Consider the following 27814-nt stretch of genomic DNA (forward strand, 5'->3'; position numbering starts at 1 on the left):
GTTATTAGTGGAAATGAGTGGTGTTATAAGTGGAAACGAGTGGTGTTATAAGTGGAAACGAGTGGTGTTATTAGTGGAAACGAGTGGTGTTATTAGTGCAAACGAGTGGTGTTATTAGTGGAAACGAGTGGTGTTATTAGTGCAAACGAGTGGTGTTATTAGTGCAAACGAGTGGTGTTAGTAGTGGAAACGAGTGGTGTTATTAGTGGAAACGAGTGGTGTTATTAGTGGAAACGAGTGGTGTTATTAGTGGAAACAAGTGGTGTTATTAGTGCAAACGAGTGGTGTTAATAGTGGAAACAAACAAAATGCATGAAGAGCAAATGATCTTTATGCCTTTAAACTGAAAGCAGTTTCCTGAAAGAATACTATTGGCTGATATTTCCGTGTCTCCCCCACTCCCCACAGGAGCAATTGGAAGAATCAAGAGAGAGGCTTGACAAGGCCAAGAAAGAATTGAAGAAACACAGAGTGCAGTCGTCCGCCCTTAGCACCGAGATTCAGGAACTAAAGCAGGTGAACAGAATCATTTCCACTCTATTTTCATTGAACCAGTTAAAGCCAGATGATGTGTAAACACTGTCTGGCAATGTATAGTCGTAGGGGCGAGTGACGGGTTAAATCCTCAAGATTTCCCCAAGTCTCCGGCAGTAGACGTGTATATACGTCATTGGTTCCCATTGGTTTTGTACGCACTCAGGTATGCAACTTTTCCTCGGATCCGCTGATTTCCTCGTTTTTTACTTCTCATAAATGCCATTACAAATTGAAAAACACTGTACAAACTCTAATTTGTTTTGGAGTTTCCGCAGTTTTTCTAAATTCCCAGTTGCATGCTTGACACACTGTGTGTTGAATTTGAACTTGGCCGTTGTTCACCGCCTGTCATTGTAGCAAATATCGCTCCATGGCGGGGCCTTGGAGTGTTGCAAAATATGAAGTTACGGTGATAAGTATCGCACAAATAATGTATGAATGACTCTCAAGAGTCAGTATTTGTGGTGTTTGACTTAATTTTAAAATTTGGCCGATATATCTTGTCTTTTTAACAATGGGAGTTTTCGGCCAAAACTAATCCCGGCGGTAAGTGGTTAACAAGATGTCACAAATGTTTGGCATGATCTGAAAAGAGAGTTTCAAATAAAAACAAAAATGACATTTTGACACCAGATGAACCATCTCATGACTTCTTTGACTGTCAAAAAACTGTTCCTAACTCTTAGCTATCGAAATGTTACAGAAGTGGAGATTTTTTGCCATTGGATATTTGGCATTGTGTTTTGCTTGTGATGGTAAAAAAAACAAATTTCATACTAGTAGCGAAGAAAAACACCTCCTAATGGCCAGAGGCTGCAACTGTGTTATTATGTGATCCTCAAGGTGTGTCCACAGCCTCTATTTTATAAAATTACTTCAATGATGAAATACAGAGTTCTTGTTTCTTCAAAAAAATATGTATTTGCTTAAATCAATGTTTTTGAAGTTAATCAGATATGATGTTTGAATTATCATATTTTGTTGTCCAGAATTTGAGCCAAAATCTTCCCTCTTCTTTTGCAGGACTTGGAAGTGAAGTCAACAGCGTTGCACAAACTGCAAGAAGAACACAAGAAGCTCCAGCAGAAGATGGACGTGTACACCAGAGGTCATAAGGTCAGAGGTTTTTTGTCACAGTTGTAATTTTTGTCAGTTTGAAGTTGGCGCATGGTTGTCAACCATAGTTGCAAACAGCAAAGAAACACAAAATAATCAACACACTACAATCAAATAAATGAATTATACATCTCTCGATTAAACTGATTATGGATGCCAAATGAACCTGCTATAATTAATGTTTTGTCTAAAAAAGTTGTATAGGCTGAAGTAATAATGAGAAATGACAATGCATTTCATAACAAGGACTTTGATTTTTGGTGTGGCTCATTTGATAAAAAAAACTTAGTCTTCTTTATTTTATTTTATTTTATTTTATTACCTTCATTGCACAAATACATTAGAAATGACATGTGGTGCAAAAGGGAAACCCCGAACAGGCGCACAGGCCCACTAAATGGGGACCCTTGTTCACACATCAAAACCGAAAAACAGGGGACAAGCACAACAACAAGCAAACAACCGAAGAAAACAAAGAAATACTGTTCAAAGAAATAAAATCACAAAAAAAAGAAGGAAAAACTACAATAAAAAACGGCCACAAATTATTGCACTAGCATAATAAAAAATATACGGGTGAACTCTACCCAAATTACACATCACTGGCAAGTGATTAGTGGTCAAAGAGGCCCGATTTAAAAAAAAAAAAGAACTTGTGAATTTCTTAGGTTAGATGGAATGCCGTTCCAGGAGTTGTATTTGCGGTTAAAAAAAGTTTGCCTAAAAATGCCAGTTTTACATTTGTTGGGAATAAGAGTGGGAGAATTGGAGGATCTCAGATTGTGGAAATCAGTGTTGCGGAAGCTGACCTTATCATTAATTGTGATAGATGTCAAATTCTGGAGGCCCTTGAAAAAGAGAACATTGTTCTTGAGTTTGCGACGATCTTCTAGGCTTAGGAGGTCTAACTCTTTCAGACGCTCCTCGTACGAGGCAGAACTTCTCAGAATACATTTGGTGGCACGTCTCTTTGAAATAAGAAACCTGTGGTTTTTGGAATTTCTGTTTTATTGAACTCATGAGTAACAGAGACCTGTTCCCACACAGCCTGGACAAAGTTGACACATTTTATTTTTAACATTTTGGCAAATCCATGCTTTTGAGGTTCTCAGGAATTTGAAAATGCCAAAACCTAACATAAAAAATTGATGTGGCCTGACGTTGCGAACTTAGCAAGTTCTTCTTCAGAGGCTATATTTCAGGTCCATCCAGTCAGTAAGCAGTTTGCAGCAGTTTTACTTTTTTACATAAAAAATTGTTTAGGTTTTGTGGTAGCAGTGTATACAGGAAATGTTTTTTGCAGATTTAAATATCTCATTCACAAAAATGTTCGCCCATGCAATCCTTGTAATGGGTCTTTGTGTCCATTTTGCCTTCATTTTGTAGTCTTAACTTGTCATTGTTATGGGTGTTTGAGATCTTTTTGAGTTTTCAGCTAATGTGTACTATTAGGCTTGAGTGTAACACAAACAGTGCTCATTCTTGTGTTTGTGTAATTCTCATTCGTCCTAAAAGTTGTCAGGGAGTCAGGTTGGCGCAGCGGTACTTTCCTCGCCTTCCACCGCTGTGACCCAGGTTCGAATCCCACCTGCGCCAATATGTGGATTGGGTTTTCAGTCCCTACCTGATTCCATGGTTTTTCCCTAGAATATTTTGCAGGGGTTTTCCTCCCACCTCTAAAACTGCAATTGCTTCTCGCTGTCTCTCCAGGCTTGCGAGCTACAGTGCCTAGGGCGCTTTTGAGGAATCCTTGGTTTCATTACCAAAAATAAATAATAATAATAATAATAATAAAGGTCTTATAGGCTAGAAGCTAATGAGACTTTGACTCACTGATAGTTTTGAATGTGATGAATGTATTTCAATTTTCTGGAATTTTTCTAGAATTATGAACTTTTTAAAAATGATTTTAGGTTGAAGAGCCAGAGAGGGGGCCCTCCAGCGAGGTAGACAGACTCAAGAAACAGATCATAGCACTGGAGGAACAACTCCAACAAACTAAGGGGTCAGAAGCCAAAGGGGTGACCTCTGACCCTAAAAAGGAACAGGTAGACATTGATGTGTGATTTGAGTTGTGAATTACTTATATGATTGACTTATGACTTATGATTGACTTGTGATTTGACTTGTGATTTGAAATGTGATTGACTTTTGATTTGACTGGTGATTTGACATGTGATTTGACTTGTGATTTGACTGGTGATTTGACTTGTGATTGACTTGTGATTGACTTGTGATTTGATATGTGGTTTGAAATGTGATTTGACTTGTGATTTGAAATGTGATTTAACTTGTGATTAGACTTGTGATTAGACTTGTGATTTGACTTGTGATTTGACTTGTGATTTGACGTGTGATTTGAAATGTGATTTAACTTGTGATTTGACTTGTGATTTGACTTGTCATTTGACTTGTCATTTGACTTGTCATTTGAATTGTGATTGACTTGTGATCTGACTTTGATTTGACTTGTCATTTGAATTGTGATTGTACTTGTATTTGACTTGTAATTGGACTTGTCATTTGACTTGTCATTTGAATTGTGATTGTACTTGTACTTGAATGGTAGTTGGATTTGTGATTTGACTTGTTACTTGATGTTGGGTTGATTTGTGATTTGACTTGCGATTGACTTTTGATTGAGTTTGTGATTGATTTTGTGAATGGCCTATGATTGACTTGTAATTGACTTGTGATTGATTATTGATTGACTTATGATTGACTCGTGAATTAGTTATCATTTAGTTGTGAATGGACTTATGATTGACTTATGATTGACTTGTGATTGACTTATGATTGACTTGTGATTGACTTGTGATTGACTTGTAATTGACTTAGGATTGACTTGTAATTGACTTGTGATTGACTTGTAATTGACTTATGATTGACATGTGATTGACATGTGATTGACATGTGATTGACTTGTGATTGACTTGTGATTGACTTGTGATTGACTTGTAATTGACTTAGGATTGACTTATGATTGACTTATGATTGACTTGTGATTGCCTTGTGATTGACTTGTGATTGACTTGTGATTGACTTATGATTGACTTGTAATTTACGGTCAACAAAACACCGCCCATTTGAACGAGTATCAGCAGACAACTTGAGCTAATTTGTTAAGGATTGGGGCATAGCGTTCTGTCGCCTTACAAAAAATACCATATTGAGTAAAAATAAAAAGGGCAAACGGATACTTGAATCATACGCTTACAAAACTACTGGACTGGACAAACTAACAATTTCAAATAGCCTGCGCTGCGAATTTGTTGACCATCTCCCACAATGCACTGGGAAAAAGGAACTCTCCGTGGCAAACTCTTGGTGGCGCACTGCATTGTGAAACACCCGAATTGGCTTGTGATCGACTTGCAATTACTTGTGATTGACTTGTGATTGATTTGTGATTGACTTTATTGACGTACTTACGATGTATTATGGATTTACTTATGATCGACGTGTGATTTACTTATGATTTACTTGTGATTCTTGCTTGATATCTTAGAGCGCAGCAGAGGTGGCCAAGTGGGAGGAAGGCAAGAAATGGGAGAAGAGAGTGGAGAGTCTTCGTAGTAAGCTGAGAGACCGAGACAAGGAGATTGAGCAACTACAGAAGGCCAATAAGATGATGAAGGATGCCCTCAATAGGTCAGAATCGGCCAGGTTTATCTCAAGCTGAACTTTCAAAATAAAAATCCGCATTGAAAAGAAATTCTAAGTGGTGAAGTACAACCAGAATCCATACATGTCCACCAAACATCAACATTGTGGAGTTGTTTGCGCTTATAAAATAGTTGATAAACATTTTTCAGTAATTTTTTCCGGATGCTGATTTCGGGCGCAATTCAAAATATAACTTGGCAACTCTTGAATTGCAATTGAGATCCTAGAATATTGTTTTCTCGGAACATACAGCATTCACTGCGCTAAAACTTCATCAGGTTAGTTCACACCTGCTTTAGATTTAGAGCACTTTCGTTGCTTTAAACAAAACTAATGCACAGATGACAAATGATTGACTCTACCTTTAAAAATAGATATCACAAGCAGTGAATGAATGTTCAGGCAATTAAGGAAAACGTTTTTTAATAAATTGTTTCATTGTTACATGGTAGGGCGGAGAGGATCAAGCCTACCACAGCAACAAAACTAGAAGCAACGAAGAAGACAGTGACCTCTGACTCAGCCATTGAGGAAATGAGGCGGCGGAATTATGAGCTGGAAGAAGAGGTAGGTGGTAAACCAGCTGGTAATCCACTGGTTAACTGGGGTGGATGACTGGTTCATTGATTCACTAGCTGGCAAATCATTGATTAACCGGGGTTGGCTGGTTATCCACTGGTTAACTGGTGGAAAGTTAATTGGTTGACCAGCTGATCATCCATTGGCTGACCAGTGGACGTCTGGTTAATTGGTTAACCAGCTGATTAACTGGTAGGCATTTGGTTAATAGGTTAACCAGCTGGTCTTCCTCTGGTTAACTGGTGGATAGCTGTTTAACTTGTAAACAAGCTGATTATAACTGGTTAACTGATGGAAGCTGTTTAAAATTGTTTGACTAGCTGGTTGTCCATTGGTTAACTATTGCCTAACCAAACCATCAACAGAACTCAATTGAGAAACAACCTCCTCTCAATGTCATTTAAAAAATAAAGACCCATTTTTGTTCAGGAATGTCAAGCATTGTTCCCTTGTTTGTAAAATTAAACAGTGTTCATCACTTAGCATACAAGTACTTATTTTGCCAATTTGTGACCTGTCACCACGAAATGAGCTGAAAGTCGGAGATAGCCATTTTGCAGTACTTACAGTGGGGCAAAGCCAAAATTTGAAGGGGTGGTCAATTTTTTTTTTCAGGTGAACCTCAATCTGTAAGTCCCGTGCTACCTTTCTCCAATTTTTTGTTCTGTCAAACATCTTTAAAACCTATTTCCTCCCGTCTGTTATGAGTTGACTGTTCATCCACTGTAACACAACTGCAGGATTTTTAAATGCCATTTTCTCAAGAATCAGTTTTACAACTTCAAGTTAGTTGGTGGTCCATATTTCCGTTACTGAACTCAGTACCCCTTAATATTGTATACCATTTGAAAGCCCTTTTTCGGCAGAATCCAGATATATGAATACCTCAATTCTTAAAAATTCCAACTTTTAGCTCAATTTGTAATGACAGGTCATATTTGAAGGTGGACACAATGGCACCCATTTCATCTGATACGACATGTTTTAATAGGCGTTTGACTTTCTTGTTTTGGATTAAGGACGTGATGTTTACAGGTTTAAACTGAATGTCAAAATAGCTTTTTACCGGTTTGAATATCGAAAGAAAGAAAATAAACTACGCATGTACGCGACTGTGATGTTATTTTTAATCGTAAAGTTGCAGCACTGTATTATTGTCAGATGCCACTTTTTGTAGACAGTAACATTTTGTCGATGGCAGTTCATGGTTCTTAGCCTTTTAGCAGGTTAAAGCCAGTGTTGTAGTACTCGTACTCGGTACTCGTACTTGAGTACTTCTCGAGTACTTTTTTGGGGTACTCGTATTCGTACTCGCACTCGAATGTCAAAGAACTCGTACTCGAAATGACGGTACTCGTACTCGGGCAGCAAAGTACTCGTACTCGACATGTCGAAATTGTACTCGATGATTAAAGTACTCGTACTCGATTAGCAGTACTCGGCTGGGGAAAATGTTATAGCTTCACTTACCATGGCCTTATTTTATCGATACTTTCAGTTTGAAATGGTTGATTGGCTTGTGGAGAAATCAAGATTTCCTGATTTTCCTCTGTGCACGTCCGGACAAACACATTTAACAGCTAGCCGTGAGTGGGTCTGTATATCGGTCTGACTGGGCCTGGGCCAATTACGCACAATGAACCATTTGCCGTATGGCCGTATTCGGAAATGCGAGTACTCGTACTCGTACTCGGAAGTACAAGTACTCGTACTCGTACTCGTACTCGGCAGTACAAGTACTCGTACTCGGAGACCCGTTCTTGTACTCGGAGGTACAAGTACTCGTACTCGGCAACCTAAGTACTCGGCAGTACTCGGTACTCGGAAAAAAGTACTCGACTACAACACTGGTTAAAGCCCTTGACAGTTATAAAACACTTACTGCAAAACACTACAGCGGGCCATAACATCAATCGCTACACGCAAATTTGAAGCAACGCACTTTATGTTCAACTTTTGACTGGCGCGGCACGCAGTTGCTTGATTAGTGTGTTTCGAATATTCAAATATTCGGTCAAACACAATTTCGAATAATCGAATACTAAATTATTTGAAACTGGACAGCCCTAATCTCTCTGCAGTACAGACCGGAAGAAACTGCACTGCGATGCCGAATAGGAGCCTTCAGAATGCTGAATCTTCCTTTTGTCTTTTGCTTGTAATGCAGGTTGCGTCCTTGAAGCGCCAGCAAGCCTTGGGCCAAGGGACACTGTTGGAGGAGGTTCAACAGCAAAACAGACAACTGACAGACAAGCTGGATATGATGGAGCGACAGATGGCCAGCCGGCTGGCTAAAAAGACAGAGGTATTCTGATGTGAAAAGAAGATAGATAAATAGTCATTCCTTTACTCGGACTTGATAGATTTTTGCTTTGAGGATTCTGAGTATTTTTCTAACACAATTCCACAAGCAAAGTATAATAAAAAATCTGGACTTTTCCAGTTCATTCGGCTTCACCTCATGAAATGGAAAATCCAGAGTTTACCTTGCGATAATATTCCTTCCATTCCACGCTGAGCCACTCAATATTTGTATACTAGATACCGGCACTTTATAAGTTTTCATTATTATTACCATTATCTCTGTGTTTACTATTGCCATGAAGACAGAGAAAAAAATTGTTCAAAATGGAAATTCTGATTGAAAATCTTGTATTTTTATAAAACAGTCTGGCGGTGGGCCTAGTGCAGGGGCAACCACTGAACCAGAGCAGGAACAGGAACTACAAAGACAGATACTTGAGCTATCGCAGGTGAGGATGTAAATCCACATTTCATTTGGTAATTGTTCATCAAAACTGTAATGTACTGGTGCAAAGGCTGCTGCCCATCCGGTATGTGTGCAGTTGCATGTAGGAAGCATTGAGCACACATTCTTGGCCTCTTGGCCTGCTGGCATATTGTAAGCATAAAACGCTATCCACCTTGTGCAGAAGTACCCCCTCAACCGTTGAAGAGAGAGATGCTGGTGGGAAGCCGTTAAATCGGTTTCAATCGGGCGCCATGTTGCTTAATATTCAACATATATCCTGCCCCTACAGACTGGTTTCCGCCTCTATAACTATTCGTAGTCAGAGCTACATAAAAGGGATTGGGTACAGTCTGCACACATCCCCTGGTATTACGTAAATGAAACGAATAAGGAACCGTTGCCAGGCAAAACGCGCCCTCTCTTGGTCAGGCACGGAGCTCATACAATTTTCTCCTGTGATGTAGTCCATGAGCCACGAAGGGCATACAAAACCCATTGACCGCATTGCAATGGACAACAGTTTTTGTTATACTGTTTATTTTTTCTGAGTTTTAAGAAGTAACATCATAATTAAAATGTCATTTTCTTAAAAAGGCAGGATTTAGTTTTTTTTCTTTTCTTTTGCTGTTTTGACACCTTTATGCATTTTGATTGCTTGGGTCTTCGATGAGATGCGCTTTGCCACAATCGCACTTTTTGCTACAATGGCCTCTCTCCAACCCAGGAGCATTAATGGGTACCTGTGAAGGTAGAGACAAGATTGCACAGATGTCGAGCCGCTGCAGAAAAAAATGGTCTCATGACCTGATGAACAGGGGTAATAATTGTGAAACACTTTGAGACCTTTGGTAAAAAGCACATATAAGCACCACATTATTATTATTATATTTTCATTTCAACACTGTAACATTTTATTGCAGGAGAACCTAGAGCTGAGGTTTGATGCTGAGCAGGCCAAGCGAGACGTGCCTAGGCTCAAGCAGAGGGTGGAGGACCTACAGAGATACAACGAGGCACTGAAGGCTGACTTGGATCAGGAGAGAGAGAAAGGAAGGAGTCGGCCTCCATCCGCCGCTAGCTCAAGCATGGGACTCAGGAGGGTAGGTTTGCAGATTGGTTTAAAAAGATGTATCCGTTCTCGTGAAACTCACTTCTTGACAGATGACCCAGGAAGCCAGTTATCTCCCTGGCTTTTAAGCCAAGAAAGGGGGATCTTGCAATAGTGTATTCCTTCTGTGTGTATGTGTGTCCGTGTGTTCCATTTTGGTTAGGTTAACTGTTTAGTGCTATCATATGAAAAGTCAGACTTCAATCTTAACCAAACTTGGTGACAATATTCTTTGGGTAGGTTGACTTTAGATGACTTGAGACATTTGAGGTCAAAGGTCATCTAGGGGGTCAAATGAGGTCATTGTTGTTTTTGGCTAGGTTAACTGTTTAGTGCTGTCATATGAAAAGTCAGACTTCAATCTCAACCTAACTTGGTGACCATAAACTTTGGTTCTGGTTCTGGTTCTGGTGGAATACTACTCAATGCCCCTGAAAGGAGCAAAACGAGTAGTGAGATGCAGTTTCTTTGTTGCTGGGTTGTTTTTTTATTGTTTACTTGTTGAAGTGCTTTTTGGCAGCTGCTTTGAACTTGTCTTTGTCTTCTATTGCTGTAATGGATTGCGGAAGAGCATCTTTTGGGTAGGGGGATTTCAGATGACTTGAGACATTTGAGCTCAAAGGTCAGCCAGGGTTCAAATGTGCTCATTTAATTGTTGTTTTTTTGTTTAGGTAAACTGAAAAGTGATGTCATATGAAAGGTAAACTGAAAAGTGATGTCATATGAAAAGTCAGACTTCAATCTCAACCAAACTTGGTGACAATAATCTTTGGGTAGGGGGACTTAAGATGACTTGAGACATTTGAGGTCAAAGGTCATCTAGGGGTCAAGTGATGTCATTGTTGATTTTGGTTAGGTACACTGAAAAGTGTTCTGAGTAACTGAAGGTATAAATACTGCCAACATGCCAGGGGGATCGCGCAAGATTAACTTGTAGTCTATTTTTACTGTATCTAGTTTTGTACAGTATATACAATATTCCCCATGTTTGCTAATACCGTAGTCAATGGGCTCCAGTGGTAAAACCGTTCCTGAGCTTGAGCGCACCATCGGCTTGATGAAGAAGGTCGTTGAGCGCGTGCAGAGAGAGAACGAAGAATTGAAGAAAGCGCCGGGGGTCACGGTCCAGACGGAGATTCACGGACTCAAGGAAGAAAACCAGAATTTGAAGGTATGCTCTCTGTTTGAAAAAGGCATCGATTAGTTTGGAACAGTCTTTACTGTTTTTTTACATTTGTGGAAAATCTTGCTTTCCTTTAAAAAAGCTTCATGTACATGAAACAAAATCCCAATGAAAGTCACATGAAATAAAATGCAGTTGCATACTTAATAACTAGGAATTTATTTTTCATTTTATAAAAGTCATGTTTATGCCATATCAACAAAACACAACTGCTTTTAGGGCAGTTTTACGGAAAGGTTGCAAAATAAAAAAAATTGGAAAAACCTTCATAATTTTCCAAGAAAAGAACTGATAAACACGGCACGTTTTTTTACACAAGTACCCCCATGTTACAGCAATCTACAAAAACAATTTCCGAGGTTTACGTACCCCCATATTACAGCAATTGACAAAAACAATTTCCAAGGTTTACGTAATATGGCTATTCAATTACAGTCTTATGTATGTGCTTTTTCACAATCTTCCGAGTCTCATATGCATTTTTGAAAAATGCAAACTAACAAAAAATCAGACGAGACCAAAAGAAAAACTCATAAAATGGCTGGAACACATTGACTTGTTCCCAAATGGATTTGAGTTATTCTATTTCGAGGGAAGCCTCACCAAAAGTCGACTAGCTGTTGGCGTATAAATTTCATAAATAAGTTATTTTTTATTAAAACTACCCACAAGTCAGAAATCTGTTTCTACACCGGTTGTCTTCCCTCAAAACTATGGCTCTAGACCGACACTCCTCTTAAACAAGACGACATTGCAATGATGTCCATATAAGAAATACAAATTAGCACACTATTCATGAGATAAGACAACCCTAAGACCAAACTTAAATTCCTAAGTTAAGAGTTCAGCCGCGTTACTGAGGAAGTTGGGACGTGAACGCGTCCTAAGTGTGGTGAAATCGATCCTAGGACAAATCGCGAGTTAAGACGAGTTACCCTTCCTAAGACGCGTCTTGGCATTTTGTGAGATCGGCCCCAGAACTTTCAGATTGTTTATTTTGAATTTTTTTTCTTTGACCAATCAGACGGAACTTGACAAGCTGAAGCGGCAGGTGGGCGGTCAGCTGAGCACGCGGTACGAGAGCACCCAGAAGGGAGTAGCCAAGGCCGTGTCGGAGAACAACCGGCTGAGGCAAGAGTTAAAGAGAGAGGTGGAATCCACCGAGAGACTCCGAGTCAGTACCAGCCAGCTGAGCCTGGACAGGGAGAGGTTACAACGGCAGCTGGAAGAGGTCAGACCTGTTTCAAAACAGTGTTCCAAAATTGCGTAGTGCTAAATTATTCCACAGATTTCAAGTTATCAGCGTTGTAGTTGAGTATTGCTGAGCACCAAGCCATCAAGTACCACTCGCACCTGAGTACTTTGACCTTTGAGCATGAGTACAGATACCCTAGTCCAAGTACCAGGACCATTGAGTACAAGTTTTGTGAAGCAGAGTCTGAGTTCTTGGACCTCAGAGTACGAATACTTTATGGAGAACTCAATTGAAAACAATTAAAATCTTGAATTAAAATCGATCCTCTCTACAGCCCAGTACTATTCAGTATTAAGTATTGATAAAACGCAGCACTTGTGTCTTCAAATGAGGAGATTTTTTTTTTCATTCAAAACTAAATTACCGAGTAATTATAGTCGAGTATGACTTCTTCGATGATGGACTACGATATCAAATAAGACAAGTCCAATTACTTTGCTTCACGAGTAAGAGTACCATGAATTCGAGTCTGAGTATTTATTTATTTATTTAATACATTTCTTTACCCAGTTTAAAACTAGTGTCCATTGGGGCCCTAAACCGAAAACAGAAATTCAAGTTGGATTAAGATGCATTAGAGTATTTTTAAAAAAAAACTAACCTGTATTCAGTTACGCTGCAACATATAGGCATGGGCGGCATTACGTCATAATTAGCCAAGCTGATGAAAATGGCTTTTCAGTAGCACATGTGTTTTTTATTATAAATAGGTCGTTTCAGACCCTTACTTCTGTGGTTGCCAGCCAGCCAGTGCGAACTACTTTTTTGGATGAACCCTGCTGTTTTTTTAAAGTTCCCTAAGTTTGTAATTATTTGATAAAATTATTTATGCTTTTTATTCTTACTCCCCTCATGGCACCACAGAGCCAGGAGAAGCTGCAAATTGAGCAGGCTAGGGGGCCCAAACTTGAGGGCGCCGACAGCAAGAGCTGGAAGTCCATCGTGGTGACTAGGATGTACGAAGAGAAGATGCGCAACATGGAACAGGACATGGAGAAAAAGGTAAATAAAAAACCAAGAAGTAACTTCAAAGTTTGACACATTCTGTTTAGGATGACAAAGCTTATAACTGCAATTTGATAACTGCAACTAGAATGCCCAGAACTGAAAAGCTCTTGACTACCATGCTGCAGGATTCACTCTCATCAAACATGAACATTTGGATTTGCTTTTGTGTTTCTGCTGCGAAACCTGAACTCAACCATATCAAGACATGGAACAGTCGTTGAGGGACTTGGCCAAGAGCATAGCCTTACTTGGTCTTGATTCCCACCACCTTATATTTGAATACACTTAGGTGCTTGTAAAGGACCTGACTACATCGCTAAGGCTATATGCTCTTAATCAAACATGAAAATGTATATTTTGACTTGCCACCATTCTACATTCCCACCACCTTAGAATTGAGTCAACTTGGGGTCACGTCAAAGGGCCCGACGACAACACCAATGGTATATACTCTAATCCAACTTGAAAATTTGGACTTGCTATGTCATTCTGTCACTACCCCAGAACTCGACCATTCAAGACATGAAACAGTTGTTGAGGGACTCAGCCCAGAGGGAGCAGGGTCTGATGCAACACGTCGGAGAGCTGAGGGAGAAAGTTGCCATCTTGGAAAGGTTCCCGGCAGACGCGTTGACGTCCGACACTGAGCTGGTCCGAGAATTACAACAATCAAGGTGTGATTTCATTAGCATATTACATAGAAGAGATTGCAGCTAGATGCTTATACTACTTTCGACTGTATCATTACAAGCAGTATCTCGTGGGCAAGCACGTAACTTATCCAGTGCTGAACTTTTAGCGAGTGCCACACCCAGAATAAACTTTCATTGCAAAACTTTTTAGCCTTGTCAAAGATAAAATAGTTCTTTGATTTAACCAGTTCGCGCTGGGATTATTTTGGCAAGAACGGAACGAGGCGCGGGATTACTTTTTACTCGACCTCAAGCCAGGCGGGTTGAAGCCATCACCCTCGGGCAGCACACTCATATTTCCGGCCTCGCTCACTGCGTGTTTATACGTGTTTATACGTCATCCATTCCAAATACCACAAAACCTTTGTGGTGTACACACATCATCCAGCGCGAACTCGTTAGGTAGTTTTTGTTAATGCTGATTTTGTTTAGAACATAAAAGACTAAAAAGGACTAACTCAACAGGAAAATCCCCGCCCCCCCCCCCCCCAAAAAAGTCTTCAAATTATTTATTTGTGAACTTTATCATGTCTGATCAAACCTTCACCTTCCTTCTTCGGGCCGTGGGGCGCATAAGGCTGCAATGTACTCTGTCCAGTCTGCTCTGATTCTGGCTGCTTGCTTGGCTTCACTCCTAGTCCTCCAACCAGTGTTGTAGTACTCGTACTCGGTACTCATACTCAAGTACTACTCGAGCACTTTTTTTGAGTACTCGTATTCGTACTCGAATGTCAAAGTACTCGAACTCGAAATGACGGTACTCGTACTCCAGCAGCAAAGTACTCGTACTCGACATGTCAAAATTGTACTCGATCATCAAAGTACTCGTACTCGAAAAGCAGTACTCGGAGGGGGGGGGGGGGATGGTATATCTTGACTTTATATACCACGGCCTTATTTTATCGATACTTTCAGTTTAAATGGTTGGTTGGCTTGTGGAGAAATCGAAGTTTCCCGATTTTCATCTGTGCATGTCCGGACAAACACATCTAACAACTGGCCGTGATGCGGTCTGTAATGTACATTGGTACTTTGACTGGCCTGGGCCAATCAACCGTTTGCCGTATGGCCGTATTCGGAAATACAAGTATTCGTACTCGTACTCGGAAGTAGGAAGTACAGTACTGGAACTCGTTCTCTTTCCTCGGAAGTACAAGTACTCGTACTCGGAGACCTGTTCTTGTACTCGGAGGTACAAGTACTCCTACTCGTATTCGGCAACTTAAGTACTCGGTAGTACTCGGTAATCGGAAAAAAGTACTCGACTACAACACTGCCTCCAACCTAATGTGTCCCTTTCCTTCTCGATGGCTCGCCTCCATGTTGTTCTAGGGCGACCGACATCCCTCCTTCACTCAGGCCGCCAAGACAGTGCTGTCATGCAGCGACTGTTATCATTCATGCTAAGAATGTGACCAACCCATTTCCACCTTCTTGGCTTGACTTCTTCGCTGATATTCTTAAGTCCAGTCCTAGAGATAATGTCATCATCGTGTCAGAGCAAAACATACAGCTAATACTGTGATGCATATTAGGGAAACAAACTTGTGCTCAAGGAAATCATCTGTAATGGGCTTGATTGCAGGTTGATGACAAATCGTCTGGAGAATGAGAAAGCCGAACTGCTGAATGAACTGAAACTGTTCCGACTGCAGGGCGGCCAGCCAGCCGGAAGTGGAGCGGACAAGGTCAGTGCATACATGTACATCTGTATTGAAATGGTTTATGAAAAATATTCACTTAAAGTTAAAGGTAATTTACATTTGAAACATCAGAAAACAAAACAACAAAATTAGTATGAAATATCTTACTTTCGACTGTAAGTGATTAACCCCCCTGCTGTTTAAAAGGTCACAAACAGTCAAAATTTTCTTCCACTTCTCCTGATATACTTTACACTCCAATGGGTCACTTGACCAATATTGACCCACGTAACAGCATGGCTCAGAATGCATGTTTGCATAGGAGGGTTAATAGTCTCAAGCATCCTGTGGAATCTTGGTACCTGGTGTGCTGTCATTTTCAAGAAAAGTGGAATTTGTGTATCGATTTCCAATGATGGTCAGCCGACCATCGTTGGAAAACAATCTGACTTTTTTTTTTGAAATACTGCCCCCAATTTAACAGATGCAAGCCAGCTCTTCTGGTTCCCTGACCTGACAATTCCCAGACGTCTATAAATTGCTTTGTTTCGTCTAAGGTAGGATCAGGAAACCAGACTACAAGAACAGCATTTCTTCTTGCTTTTGCCAGGATCCAAGAACACAATATGTTGAACAGATCAGTGTAACAATATTTGCCATTTTATACTAACCCCCAAATCCATCCATTTCTGAAAATTAAAGCAAAACCAAATTTTACCTTTCAAGAACTCATTTTTTCCCCCTTGACAGAGTTATTGTTCTGTGAATAAAGAGACAAGCTATACACAAGCATAGTCCAACCTGTCAATATTTTTCTTTTTAGGCATGAAAGGATTTACATCTCAAATCGAGTGTTAACTATTGACCTCAACCAAACCATTGTCCAGACCTGAAATCTTTGACAGAAAACTGCAGAGCTTCAGGTATGGAAAGTACTTGTGTGGCGATCAAATAAAAAAAAACCAAAAGATACAAAAGTCAGGACTTGCTTCAAGTTGAATTTTTTTTGTTTGACCCAAGGATGATTTTCTGACGGAAAGACTCCACAACTACAACAAGCTGATGGAGGAGAACGTGGAACTCAGAACAGACATTAAATCCCTCCAGCTGGAACAGGAACGGCTAAAACGTGACAATGAGAAGGTTGGTGTATTGTGTTTGTTACCTTTACTAGGATCTAGTTGGTACTTCAACTAATCTAAGAACTATATCCGAATTCTGGTTTTCTCCAGGACTGCCCAGCATTATTGACTTGTGCAGGAACAACCATGATTCCAAGTGCAAACATTTATGGAAAGTAGAAGGAATACACAAGTATATAATAATTGCAGGCTAGATGGGCAAAAAATCCCTAAATATGCATGCCTTTATGCCTTTGCACATAGGTGCTTCAGCACAGATAACAAATACAGATCATTGTTGTAGTCGAGTCCATCACAAGTCCTGTCACAAGTCCTGTCACAAGTCCAGTTACAAGTCCAATCACAAGTACAGTCACAAGTCCAGTCACAAGTCCAGTCACAAGTCCAGTCACAAGTCCAGTCACAAGTCCAGTCACAAGTCCAGTCACAAGTCCAGTCACAAGTCCAGTCACAAGTCCAGTCACAAGTCCAGTCACAAGTCCAGTCACAAGTCCAGTCACAAGTCCAGTCACAAGTCCAGTTACAAGTCCAGTCACAAGCCCATCACAAGTCCAGTCACAAGTCCAGGCACGAGTCCATCACAAGCCCAAGTCCAGGCACGAGTCCATCACAAGCCCAGTCACAAGTCCAGTCACAAGTCCAGTCACAAGTCCTTTAACCCGTCCTTTCATAAGTCCAGTCACAAGTCCCTTCACAAGACCAGTCACAGGTCCTTTCACAAGTCCAGTCACAAGTCCAGTCACAAGTCCAGTCACAAGTCCTTTCACAAGTCCAGTCACAAGTCCAGTCACAAGTCCAGTCACAAGTCCAGTCACAAGTCCAGTTACAAGTCCAGTCACAAGTCCAGTCACAAGTCCAGTCACAAGTCCAGTCACAAGTACAGTCACAAGTCCCTTCACAAGACCAGTCACAGGTCCTTTCACAAGTCCAGTCACAAGTCCAGTCACAAGTCCTTTCACAAGTCCAGTCACAATTCCAGTCATAAGTCCAGTTACAAGTCCAGTCACAAGTCCAGTCACAAGTCTTTTCACAAGTCCAGTCACAAGTCCTTCCACCAGTCCAGTCACAAGTAACAGGATGAACAATGACAAAGGAATGCTTTTGTAACAGTTCATTTGAATAGCTAGTGACTTGGCTTGAGACTGAAGGACTTCTGATGGACTTGTGATTGACTTGCAGGGACTTGTGATGGACTCGACAACACTGATACAGATGCAGAATTACAAAAATCCATACTTAAAGTCTACTATAATTTATAGCAAGCTTACCACATATTTGTGCACAAACACTGATCCATGCAGCAGTGTTCGCTTTTTAAGGACGGTTTAGTGGTCTTGCAATTTGATAAAGCTCAGTTGTCCTGTCATGCCGATTCCCCTCGTCTGAAACATTTGTGAATCTCCCGTTTCAGCTCCACAAGGAACTCGAGCAGTTTGACCCGGCATTCTTTGAGGAAATAGAAGATTTGAAGTTCAACTACAGAGAGGCGTTGCAGCGCAATGTGCAATATGAGGAGCAGCTTCGCAAATTCTCCCAGCAGTTTGGTGTCTCTGTCAATATCCCTGCCATTTGACCAAGTTTAAATCAAAAACAAAAACCTTGCTTCGACGGAATCAACTTACCAACACAGTTTCAACCAGGGAATTGAAAGTCAGCGGCATAAGGGTTGTTGTTCCTCCATTTGTATTTGTTGAACTTGGTGCGGAAGATGCTTTCAACAGTTGTATGGCAGATTTGAGCAAATCAAAAATGAAAAAAAAAAATCAACCAAACAATAACAAGTGGGGGGCTGTGGTCCAATGGTTATGGTGTTCGACTCGTGTGCCGTGGTTCATGAGTTCGAATCCTGACGGGAAACATGGTCCTTGTGCTCTTGAGCAAGGCACTTCACCATTATTGCTTCGTCCTTCAGATGGGACGAAAAGCCGTAGATCCCGTGTGTTGTGTAATGCATGTTAAAGAACCCAATAACACTTGTCGCTGAGAGAAGGGGTTTGCCCCGGTGTTTCTGGCAGTGGCTGCAATATGCGCCGCAGCACTTTGTATATCCTTTATAAAGGTGCTACATAATGGGTCTCATATTTCTCATAAAACTTTGTTTACCTGTCTTTAAAAATAGACATAATTACCAGCTCCTTAAGTACCTAATTGTTAGTAGATACATGCGTTATATAAGACTCCAGTTATTATTATTATTATTATTATTTTGTAGGGGTGCCTTGCAGATTTTTTTCATTGCCAACACCAAATACTCTAGTCCCTTTTGTTTGGCAAAAACTGTTTGCTTTCACTAACTTTTTGGTTTGCAACTTTCAACCATTTCCTGAGGGTTACAGAATTTTTTTCAAATTAATCATGCTCATTTGTGAACTGAAATGATAATTACTAGCACAAAATTAAAACCTGAAGACAACCAAAGTAAAGCCAAATCAAATTAGGTTTTGCCCTTCGCCGACGTTTAAACCCTGTTTACTCAGTGTGTTACCTCCCGAGTGAAAGTTGGAAAAAATCACTCGGATGTGACCAGCTTTTTTTCCAACTTTCACTCGGGAGGTAACACACTGAGTATACAGTGTTTAAACGTCGGTGAAGGGCAAAATTCTAATTTGATTTATATCACCCCGACACAAAAATTCCATCTTACAAAGTAAAGCCATTCTTATCTTAATAGCAAGTTGTATATAAAGGGATCCCTCACTGACCCAAGTGACCCGCCCTTGTTTTTGGCGCCGCGTGCAAAAGTAGGCAAGCTGAAATGGATGGCAACAACTGGGGAAAAAAGGTTGAGCCAACACCCAGTGCTGGTACAATTATGACAACCGTACATGGCATAGGTAGTGACCATTATGCCATTGTCAAGTTAAAACAACTGGTTCTTCTCAGAACCACACTACTCAAAAGAGATATTATTCATATGGTGTTACCGCAAACCTCCCATTCATTATGCCATTTAATGAGGAATTCTCAGTTATTGTTAGTGAAAATATGCCCTGCCGTCTAGTTTACAATGCACAGCATGGTTGCTAACCAAAGGCTTGCTTACTGCAATTTTGGCCGATCACGGGGGGAAGCCGAATGGTATTGTGTTACTGTGAGTCTGTGACATCATACTATCAGAACCTATTGGCTAAAATTGGTGCCCACTTAATATGAGCTGATATGAGCTTTGCCTAAATTGTGCATTGTCTGGAATTGTGTGTAATTATTAGGCAGTTGGTTTTGTAGTTGAAGAGTTAATACTTGTCCAACCCGAGTGCCCTATGACTTGAAGTACATATATTTTAGCCGATAGATTTTGTAACAAAGTTGACAAAGTACCAATCAACACCCATGCTGGGTTGTGTGTGCCTTCTGTTACTTGCCAAAAGTGCTCAGCAATATTCCTTGCTTAGCTCCATACAATTCGGGCGATTCACAATGCAGTGCGCCACCAAGAGTTTGCCATGGAGAGTCCATTTTTAAAGTTTACGGTTGACAAAACATGGCCCATTTGAATGAGTGTCAGTAGACAACTTGAGCTAATTCGTTATAGATTGGGGCACATACGTTCTGACCTTACCAAAAAACCACCACATTGATAACAAGAAAAGAAAAGGGCAAACAGATCCTCGAATCATACGCTTACGAAACTACTGACCGGAATAACAAACACTTTCAAATGTCTTGCGCTGCGAATTTGTCGACCATCTCCCACAATGCACTGGGAAAATTGAACTCTCTGTGGCAAACCTTTGGTGGCGCACTGCATTGTGAATCGCCCGAAGTGAAGCCTTGTTTATTAATTTCAGCCTGTAAAATCTTTGTTAGTTTTCTCAAATGATAAATGCAGAATACATTTTCAGGAATCAGCAATATCTTTTGAATGTACATGATTGTAAATGATAAAATGGTGTATATAATGTAAGTAGTGAAGTAAATAATTATTTCATCATATATTATTGTGAACGTCTGTATATCTTGGTGTTATTTGTGCTTTGCATTCGCATGAACAAAGAAAAAAAACACATATAACTGAAATTTGTCTTCTGTACATATCATTTATTTTATTATCTGTGGATGTGTTGTGTAAAGCAATGGCTGTCCTGAAGTGTGGAACTGCCCATGCCGGCGGTGGGACTGCCCAAGCGGGTTTTGGAATGGACCAAGCCGGAGGTGGGGCTGCTTGTGCCAGCAGTAGGACTGCCCATGCTGGTGGTTGGACTGCCCACACTGGTGGTGGGGCTACCCGTACTTGTGATGGGGCTACCTTCGCTGGGGCTGGGTCTGCCTTCATCATCACTGGGACTGACAGTGCCAGCATTGGAGCTGCCCTCATTGGCAGTTGGACTGTCCGTGCTTGTGGTTGGGCTACCCGCGCCAGGGCTGGGGCTGCCCTCATCGTCTGTAGGACTGCTAAATCCTGAGGTTGTTTGCCCGCACTGGCAGTGAAACTGCCCAAGCGCAAGGTGGGGCTACCCACACCTGTGATGGGGCTGGTTGAACAGGCAGTTGGGCTACCTGCGCTGGCAGTGGGGATGCCTGTGCTGGCGTTGGGGCTTCCCGTGCCCGCAGTGGGACTGCCCACATCAGTAGTGGGACTGCCAAAGCCGGGGAAGGGCTGCCCAAGTTGGTGGTGGGGCTGCCCATACCAGTGGTTGGATTGCCCAACTCGGCAGTGGGGCTGCGTGTGGCAGCAGTGGGGCTGCGCGCTGCAGCAGTGGGGCGCTGCTTGCATCGGCAGTGGGACTGCCCATGCTTGTGGTGGGGCTACCACACTTGGGCTGGGGCTGCCCTCATTGTCCGTGGGACTGCCCAAGCCTGAGGAGGGGCTGCTCACACACGGTGGTGGGGCTGTCTGCACTTTCGGTGGGGTTGCCCACACAGGCGGTGGAGCTGCCTGTGCCAGCAGTTGGTCTGCCCTTGCTGGCGGTGGGGCTACCCTTGCTGGCATTGGGACTACCCTTGCTGGCGGTGGGACTGCCGGAGGTACAGTCTTTTGCTCTTACTTTGGGCAAGGTTTGAGTCTGTGATTTACAGCGGGGTGTTCTTTGATCCAGTCTTCCAACTATAACATAGGGGCCAGCTCAGTTCAGCCTCAGTTTAGCCTCAGTTTAGGGCTTATGCCTGTCCTGCACAGCTGTGGAGCCAAAACTTCCAACCAGTTATTCAGAACCTGCTCCAAGCTCCTTTATGGCGTTTTCTGAGTCCCCATTTGTGTACAGCCAGAACTTCGCGGTCCTTTCTGAAAGTCTTTCTATTCTGCAGCACACTCCATTTTGGCAACTTACCAATTTTGATTGGCATCTTCATTTGTCCAGCGATGGCTCACTTCCATCTGCTTGGCAAAATCTGCGATTGGCGTATAGAAGCACAGGTCTAAGCCTATTGGGCCTGTCTTTTTAGAAGAGCTCAATAGAAACAAATCCCCAGTGTCGATAACACACTGTCATGTCCATCAGTTTCCTTGGACATAAAGTCCCAACTCATTCTGGGGCGCAGGTATTCCCACACCAAAATCACCACCGGCCGATGTTCCCCAATATGTATGTTCCCCTATACCTAGGTTCCCCAACATCCTTTGGGTTAGGGTTAGTGTTAGGGTTGGGGAACATGGGTATGCACCCCTTTCGATTGGCTCCTTGTTTGTGAGAAGCAGCACTGCATGGCGATGAGGCTACCTATACAGGCGGTGAGGCTGCCAGTACCAGCGGTGAGGCGGATCGTACCTCTCTATTAAGTGGGGCCCGTTAGTGCTAGGGAGGCGGAATATATCTACATGTATATGAAATACTGTTAACTCATCTCTATCTGCTGTTTGTAAAGCTAACATGTGCCCGACAATTTGGGGGACACATACACTACCAAGAATGGGAAGCGGCATAAAACTAAAATGATTTTCTTTTTTCTAAGGGGAACTATATATACTCCTATTAAATACAATAAAAATACATGAAATTTTACGAGATAAAACTTGGCCCTGCCATAGTCCTAATTACACTCGAGGGTTTTATATTTGTAGCGAGTAAGTGTACAATGTTATATCTGGACTTGAAAGTACTAAAAATTGCTGAAAAAAATGTTGATGACATTTTACCAGAAAGTCGATCTATTTTGCAAAGGATGAATATATCATTATTTTCCAGATTGGTGCGTGAAGGACTTAAGGACTGCTTTTTAGAGGTGGTCATCTTTTTGGACGGAGAGGAAAATCACCCAAAAATCAAACGTCAATCAACAGAAAATGGGAAAGAATTTATCAAGCTTTAATCTGATTGTGAGTATTTTCCCGCAATGTTTCAATGTCGGTGTCCATGGGAATTTATTACTGGTCTGAACCCGATCATCACGGATTTGTTAGGGCTATAGATCTAGACGCATCATAAACAGCGCCGGCTTGGACCTAGGAGCGCCCTCGCGCACGCACGTGTCACCCCGGCTGGCCCTGGCTCGCGTACGTGTGACCATTTTGCGTGCTGCCTTGTGTTTTCACCAGCTGATGGGATTGCCGTGACTGTTTTCTGTGCAAGATATTTATTTTGGCTTGTTTGATTATAAGCAGAAGAACGGCGTATGTGTAGTAACATCTAACGCTTCACCGCCCTCAAAGTATTTGTTTTTAGATTGGAGCAAATTGCGGGTAAGTAAACGCTAGTATCGTGTGGGAAAAAATGTTGCAATTAACCTGACGCTACTTCAGCGGTTGTGTACAAAGTCTATGGAGAGTCAAGAACATTTTCTAAGTATTTCCTAACATATAGGCCTTAATCATGTAATTGGAAATGTTTTTCAGTCCCAGATTCATGTCTTATCACCATTTTTGCAGTGACTGACCTTCATTGAGATGATATATGAAGAAAAAAAGGGGTGTCAGGCTGCAACATTTTGTCCCTATTGAAGCAAGTAGCTAGGCTGACCTGACCTAGCCCAGGTTGGATGACGTCTTGATTACACAACAGAGTCCAACCTGGCTAGACCTGTCGACCTAGCTTTTGATCAGTTCAATGTTGTTTAACTTGAGTAGAGGCCAATCTTCATTGCAATTTTAACGTTTTATCAGACAGTCCACTGATATGGCACTGACGGTTCCTGTTGCAAAAAAACAAAACAATGTTGTTCCTCAAGCTTTGCTGTAACCGGTTCAATCATATGGAATAATTTGCATGTGCAGTTGAGAACCATGACTTCTCTAACCTTATGCAAATCTGAACTACGTAAAACGCTCAGTCAGTAATATTTCTGCAAATTTGTTGCTGTCTTCTCTGATTATACAAATCTCAATATGTGATGATCTACGGAGTTAACAAGCTTGGCTGCCATAATAATAAGGAGCCGGATGGGAATTTCCCGTTTTTTTCTCCCAAAAGGGTTTTTCGCCCCTCCTGTAATCAGTGAATATAATTATATTTTTCTGGATGTTACATGATAGATCCAAATGCTTCGTGTTCACTAAAATCACCTTTATATAATAAAGCCTATTATAGCGATGTTGTTTCACACTGTACATGTAGTTATAATAGGTTTACAATATATTGTACTTATAATATTTGCTTAATAATTATGCATTAGTCAAATAATGCTTTTATCCCATTGTATTGAATTGTATTTGTAATGTATTGTATTTGTAAATATTCATGTTTGTAGTCATTTTTTATTGTATGCAGGGCCCCAATGGAAACCAGTTTTAAACTGTTTGGACATACCCTTGATAAAGAAATAACAAATAAATTTATTCTTGTTTCATATGTACACACAAACTAGTGTAAAGATTCCTTATTATTTCCATGTTAATTAGTTTAGATAGTTTTAAGTGGATTTCTTAGAGATTGTTATTCGATTTGATTGCAGATTAAACTGCACGTTGTGACAAAAGCAGTGGCGTAGCCACGGGGGGCGTGGGAGGGGGGGGGCGACAAACCCCCCATGAAACCTTCCCCCCCCCCAGTCGCCGCCCCCCCCCCCCCCCCAATGAGATTTTGAGTTTCTAAAAAAGCCCCCCCCCCCCCCCCCCCCCCCCCCCCCCCCCCCACTGAAAAATTCCTGGCTACGCCACTGGACAAAAGTCACACAGTCGGAAAGACAAAAAGTGCTTCAAAGTGTCCGCCTTAGACAATTCTTGGTGTTTCGAGTCAAGCTAGCAGCAATCCGAAACAATGGCTCTCGGTCTCCACCCAGGAGTCTAAAATGGGCACCTGTGAAGGTTGAGACGAAAGTGCGCTGATCTCGAGCTGCTGCAGAGAAATGGTCTCATTCCTGATGAACTGGGGTAATAATTGTAAAGCGCTTTGAAATGGTATAAAATGCTATACATGTATAAGCACCACACTTTGGCTTGATCCTTTTTGGTCATTTTCTTTCACAGATTGAATTTGAAGTGCCTATACTGTTTGATCTGTCACAGCCATGGGTGACTACTCAAAAGTCAGTGCGAACAGTAAGGAACACTGTGATGAGACAGTGGCAGGAAATGGCCCTTACCCTAAGGAGAGCAATACAGTAGCGCCTGATGATAGCTCTTTGAAAACACACGAGGGCAGCAGATGGAACCGTTGCCGGCGTCTGTTCCCCGATGCACCAGCGTCAGAATACAAGAAGACACTGAAGGAACTTTGTAGAATTTCATGGCCAGTGGTACGTTCCAAGAATTCATCTTCATAGGGTCCATGAAGAGACTCTTTCTTACGAACATATTTTGTGTAACCTTCTACTCCTCCTAAATGTATGAAAACGTTTTGACATTCCTCTTTGGTTAAGTTTATTGAAAGTGCACTTTTTCCTGTTCAAATTGTGAACCCTGGCAAAAAAAAGTGTTAAAGCCCCTGTCACACATTCACAGTTTGAAGCTACATGGATATCCATGGTTTAAAATTTGTGATAAACCGTGGGAGTACCATATTCATCCTTAGTACCGGTACCTTCCAGGTTATCCGTCATCTTCGTTAGGTATTCATGGAAGGGCTACGAAAGTTTTCAACTGTTCCAAACTTCTGTGGTGAATTGTCATGAAAATCAAACTGTAGTGCAACAGTGGGACATCTGTACTATTCGTAGTGTTGTTCGTGGCCATTCGTACATATTCTTTTAGATTCATAGCTCATTTGTGGTAGAAATCTCTGCGAATTCACTACCAATGTCCTACGGATATGCCCGGATATGCTAGGTTTCTGCTCAAAGGTTGTACAACGAATGTGAGCTTCATTCGTAGGAGAACCTTGGCCATCCGTGGCCCAATCGCAGACAACCGTGGCATCAACGTCATTATTCTTCAATAATCTGTCCATATTCTTGACAAACCGTGGTGTGTTCGTAGAGAACCTTGGGACAGTTGTGGCTATCCGTCCTGAAACCGTAGTGCATTCTTAGAAAGTCGGCGGTAAACCGTGGATATTCATAGCTCCAACCGTGAATGTATGTTTGGGGCTTAACTGAAACATTTGTGAGAAAAGTGGCTTCACTGGCTTACAGCCATGTACTGGCACCACAACAAATCTCCAAAGAACTTAAAGAAAGTTAACGCCTTTCTGGTGACTCAGAGATTTCTGCCTGAAATGACATATCACACTTTTGTTCATGAATGTGGAAATTGCATTTGCAAAAAAACCCAAAAAGGCACCAAAACACCCTTGGAAATGGCAAAATGAAAATTGAAAATAAAATTAAATGGGATACAAAGGCGCTTTTTTTTAGGACTGCATTAATTTTTAAAAATTACATTGCGTGGGACCTTAAATTGACATGAGTGGGGTTTGAACCTGTGACATCTGGATTGCCATACCAGTGCTCTACCAACTGAGCTTTCCAGCCCTATGTTGGTGGGTCCCAATTTTTTTCAATGTTTTTGTTCAAGGGGCACTAGTCAGAAGCCTTAAATTGGTATTATGCTACGTAGCAGGGCATTCCAAAGTCATGATGCTGGTTACATAAGTAAGTTGTATGTTTTACTAAATTATTTAAAAAAAAAAAAACTTTTTTTCCTACATGCATTTTTGGACTCTGCAATTCTCCGGGGGCAAAAAAGCTTTATATTTGGAGTGTTGTTGTGCTTCTAACACAAAAAGATCAGTTTGAAAAATTGTCGGGATGCAAATAATTGAAATTTGTAAAATGAATTATTCCATAACTTAAGTGGATTTTGTTCATTCAATGTATCATTCAAAGTGAATTACTTTTGTGATGCTAGAAAAGTCGCATTTTTAACAACACAGTTTTGTTTTGTTTTGTTTGTTTTACTGGGGTGGGGGTGTTGAAACTCAAAAATACCAAAAGGAGAGCTTGTGTGATGCGATCAAGCTTAATTGAGTCGTTTGTCAACCCTGGTCAATTCTTCTTTTTTTTTACAGATTTGAAAAGAGCACAATCTTACCATTACTGCTGTGAAAACCGCATCCCGCAGGTACCATCTTTAGTTTAAAAATCATAGAAGTCGGAACACTTAGAGATGTGATGGAGTATTGTAATGAAGTGGACCTATTTTGGCCTGTATCTCTAAATGAAAGTTGCCAACAAACATTTCATTTAGCTTGATTGCGTCACAAATTATTCAATAAAATAATGCATCAAAATTGAAAATGACTGTTTGGATGATTTTCTTTCTGGCCTGTAGATGCTGTATGAGTCAACATCCATGCTCTTCTCAATGACGTCCATCATCTTCACAGGCCACCTTGGGAAGGAAGAGATTGTCGCAGCTTCTCTTGGGCAATCGGTAAAGATGATACCTCTCTTTTACATGCAAATATGTTAGTAACCATTAGAGAAGATTTGAAGATTTACATCGTGGTGAAGATAGCAACAAGAGAAAGTTTACGGTTGCACCACTGATGTCACAAATCTCTTCTGTGGGTTTGTGAGTTTCTGAAAAGAAAATGTTTTTTGCTTTTCCGCTGGAAAAGCATTGTTTTTGTTCTGATTTTTGTTTTCGTTTCTTTTTTCTTTCTTTTTGTTCCACTCCAAATCCCATAGACTTTGTTTACGTTAATTCCGTGGCACTATTTTTGACCTAAAACAAACTCGATTTCTAATGAAACTGACCCAGTATGTAAAGACCCACAGTGAGTTTGTGTCCCGAAGAGTGTGACGTCATGATTGCGTCATCATGGGTCACGTGACGTCATCTTAAATGTGCAAACGTTATAGGTAAGAATTGAGGTGACATCA

General features: G+C 41.2%; 2 protein-coding genes and 1 pseudogene across 2 annotated transcripts in view; 2 read left to right on the plus strand and 1 right to left on the minus strand.

The window, feature by feature from the left end:
• Nucleotides 1-18486, plus strand: part of LOC119722681 (centrosomal protein of 290 kDa-like) — a 65840-nt gene extending 47354 nt beyond the window's left edge. Inside the window, exons 40-54 of the mRNA XM_038192927.1 lie at nt 409-516; nt 1561-1653; nt 3567-3701; nt 5162-5304; nt 5772-5886; nt 8066-8203; nt 8568-8651; nt 9571-9750; nt 10762-10929; nt 11966-12172; nt 13061-13198; nt 13709-13878; nt 15482-15584; nt 16560-16682; nt 18093-18486. Of these exons, the coding sequence (XP_038048855.1) occupies nt 409-516; nt 1561-1653; nt 3567-3701; nt 5162-5304; nt 5772-5886; nt 8066-8203; nt 8568-8651; nt 9571-9750; nt 10762-10929; nt 11966-12172; nt 13061-13198; nt 13709-13878; nt 15482-15584; nt 16560-16682; nt 18093-18254 (2067 nt within the window). The 3' untranslated portion in view covers nt 18255-18486. The remainder of the gene's footprint in view (nt 1-408; nt 517-1560; nt 1654-3566; nt 3702-5161; nt 5305-5771; nt 5887-8065; nt 8204-8567; nt 8652-9570; nt 9751-10761; nt 10930-11965; nt 12173-13060; nt 13199-13708; nt 13879-15481; nt 15585-16559; nt 16683-18092) is intronic.
• Nucleotides 18487-20727: 2241 nt separating this feature from the next.
• Nucleotides 20728-21611, minus strand: LOC119723191 (putative protein TPRXL). Its single transcript, XM_038193751.1, has 2 exons — nt 21179-21611; nt 20728-21080 (listed from the first exon to the last, which is right to left on the minus strand). The coding sequence occupies exons 1-2, from the start codon at nt 21609-21611 to the stop codon at nt 20728-20730; spliced, it is 786 nt and encodes a 261-aa protein (XP_038049679.1).
• A 1316-nt stretch (nt 21612-22927) lies between these two features.
• Nucleotides 22928-27814, plus strand: part of LOC119722682 — a 32717-nt pseudogene continuing 27830 nt past the window's right edge.

Source organism: Patiria miniata, unplaced genomic scaffold (genome assembly GCF_015706575.1).
Source record: "Patiria miniata isolate m_02_andy unplaced genomic scaffold, ASM1570657v1 HiC_scaffold_16, whole genome shotgun sequence".
Classification (NCBI taxonomy): domain Eukaryota; kingdom Metazoa; phylum Echinodermata; class Asteroidea; order Valvatida; family Asterinidae; genus Patiria; species Patiria miniata.

What these genes read in the sequence shown, in the direction of transcription:
- LOC119723191 (XM_038193751.1), bottom strand. Translation starts at nt 21,611, where the DNA reads ATGCCAGCAAGGGTAGCCCCACCGCCAGCAAGGGCAGACCAACTGCTG. An exon ending in CATCCCCACTGCCAGCGCAG is followed by an intron (nt 21,081 to 21,178) that starts GTAGCCCAACTG and finishes AAACAACCTCAG; the next exon opens with GATTTAGCAGTCCTACAGAC.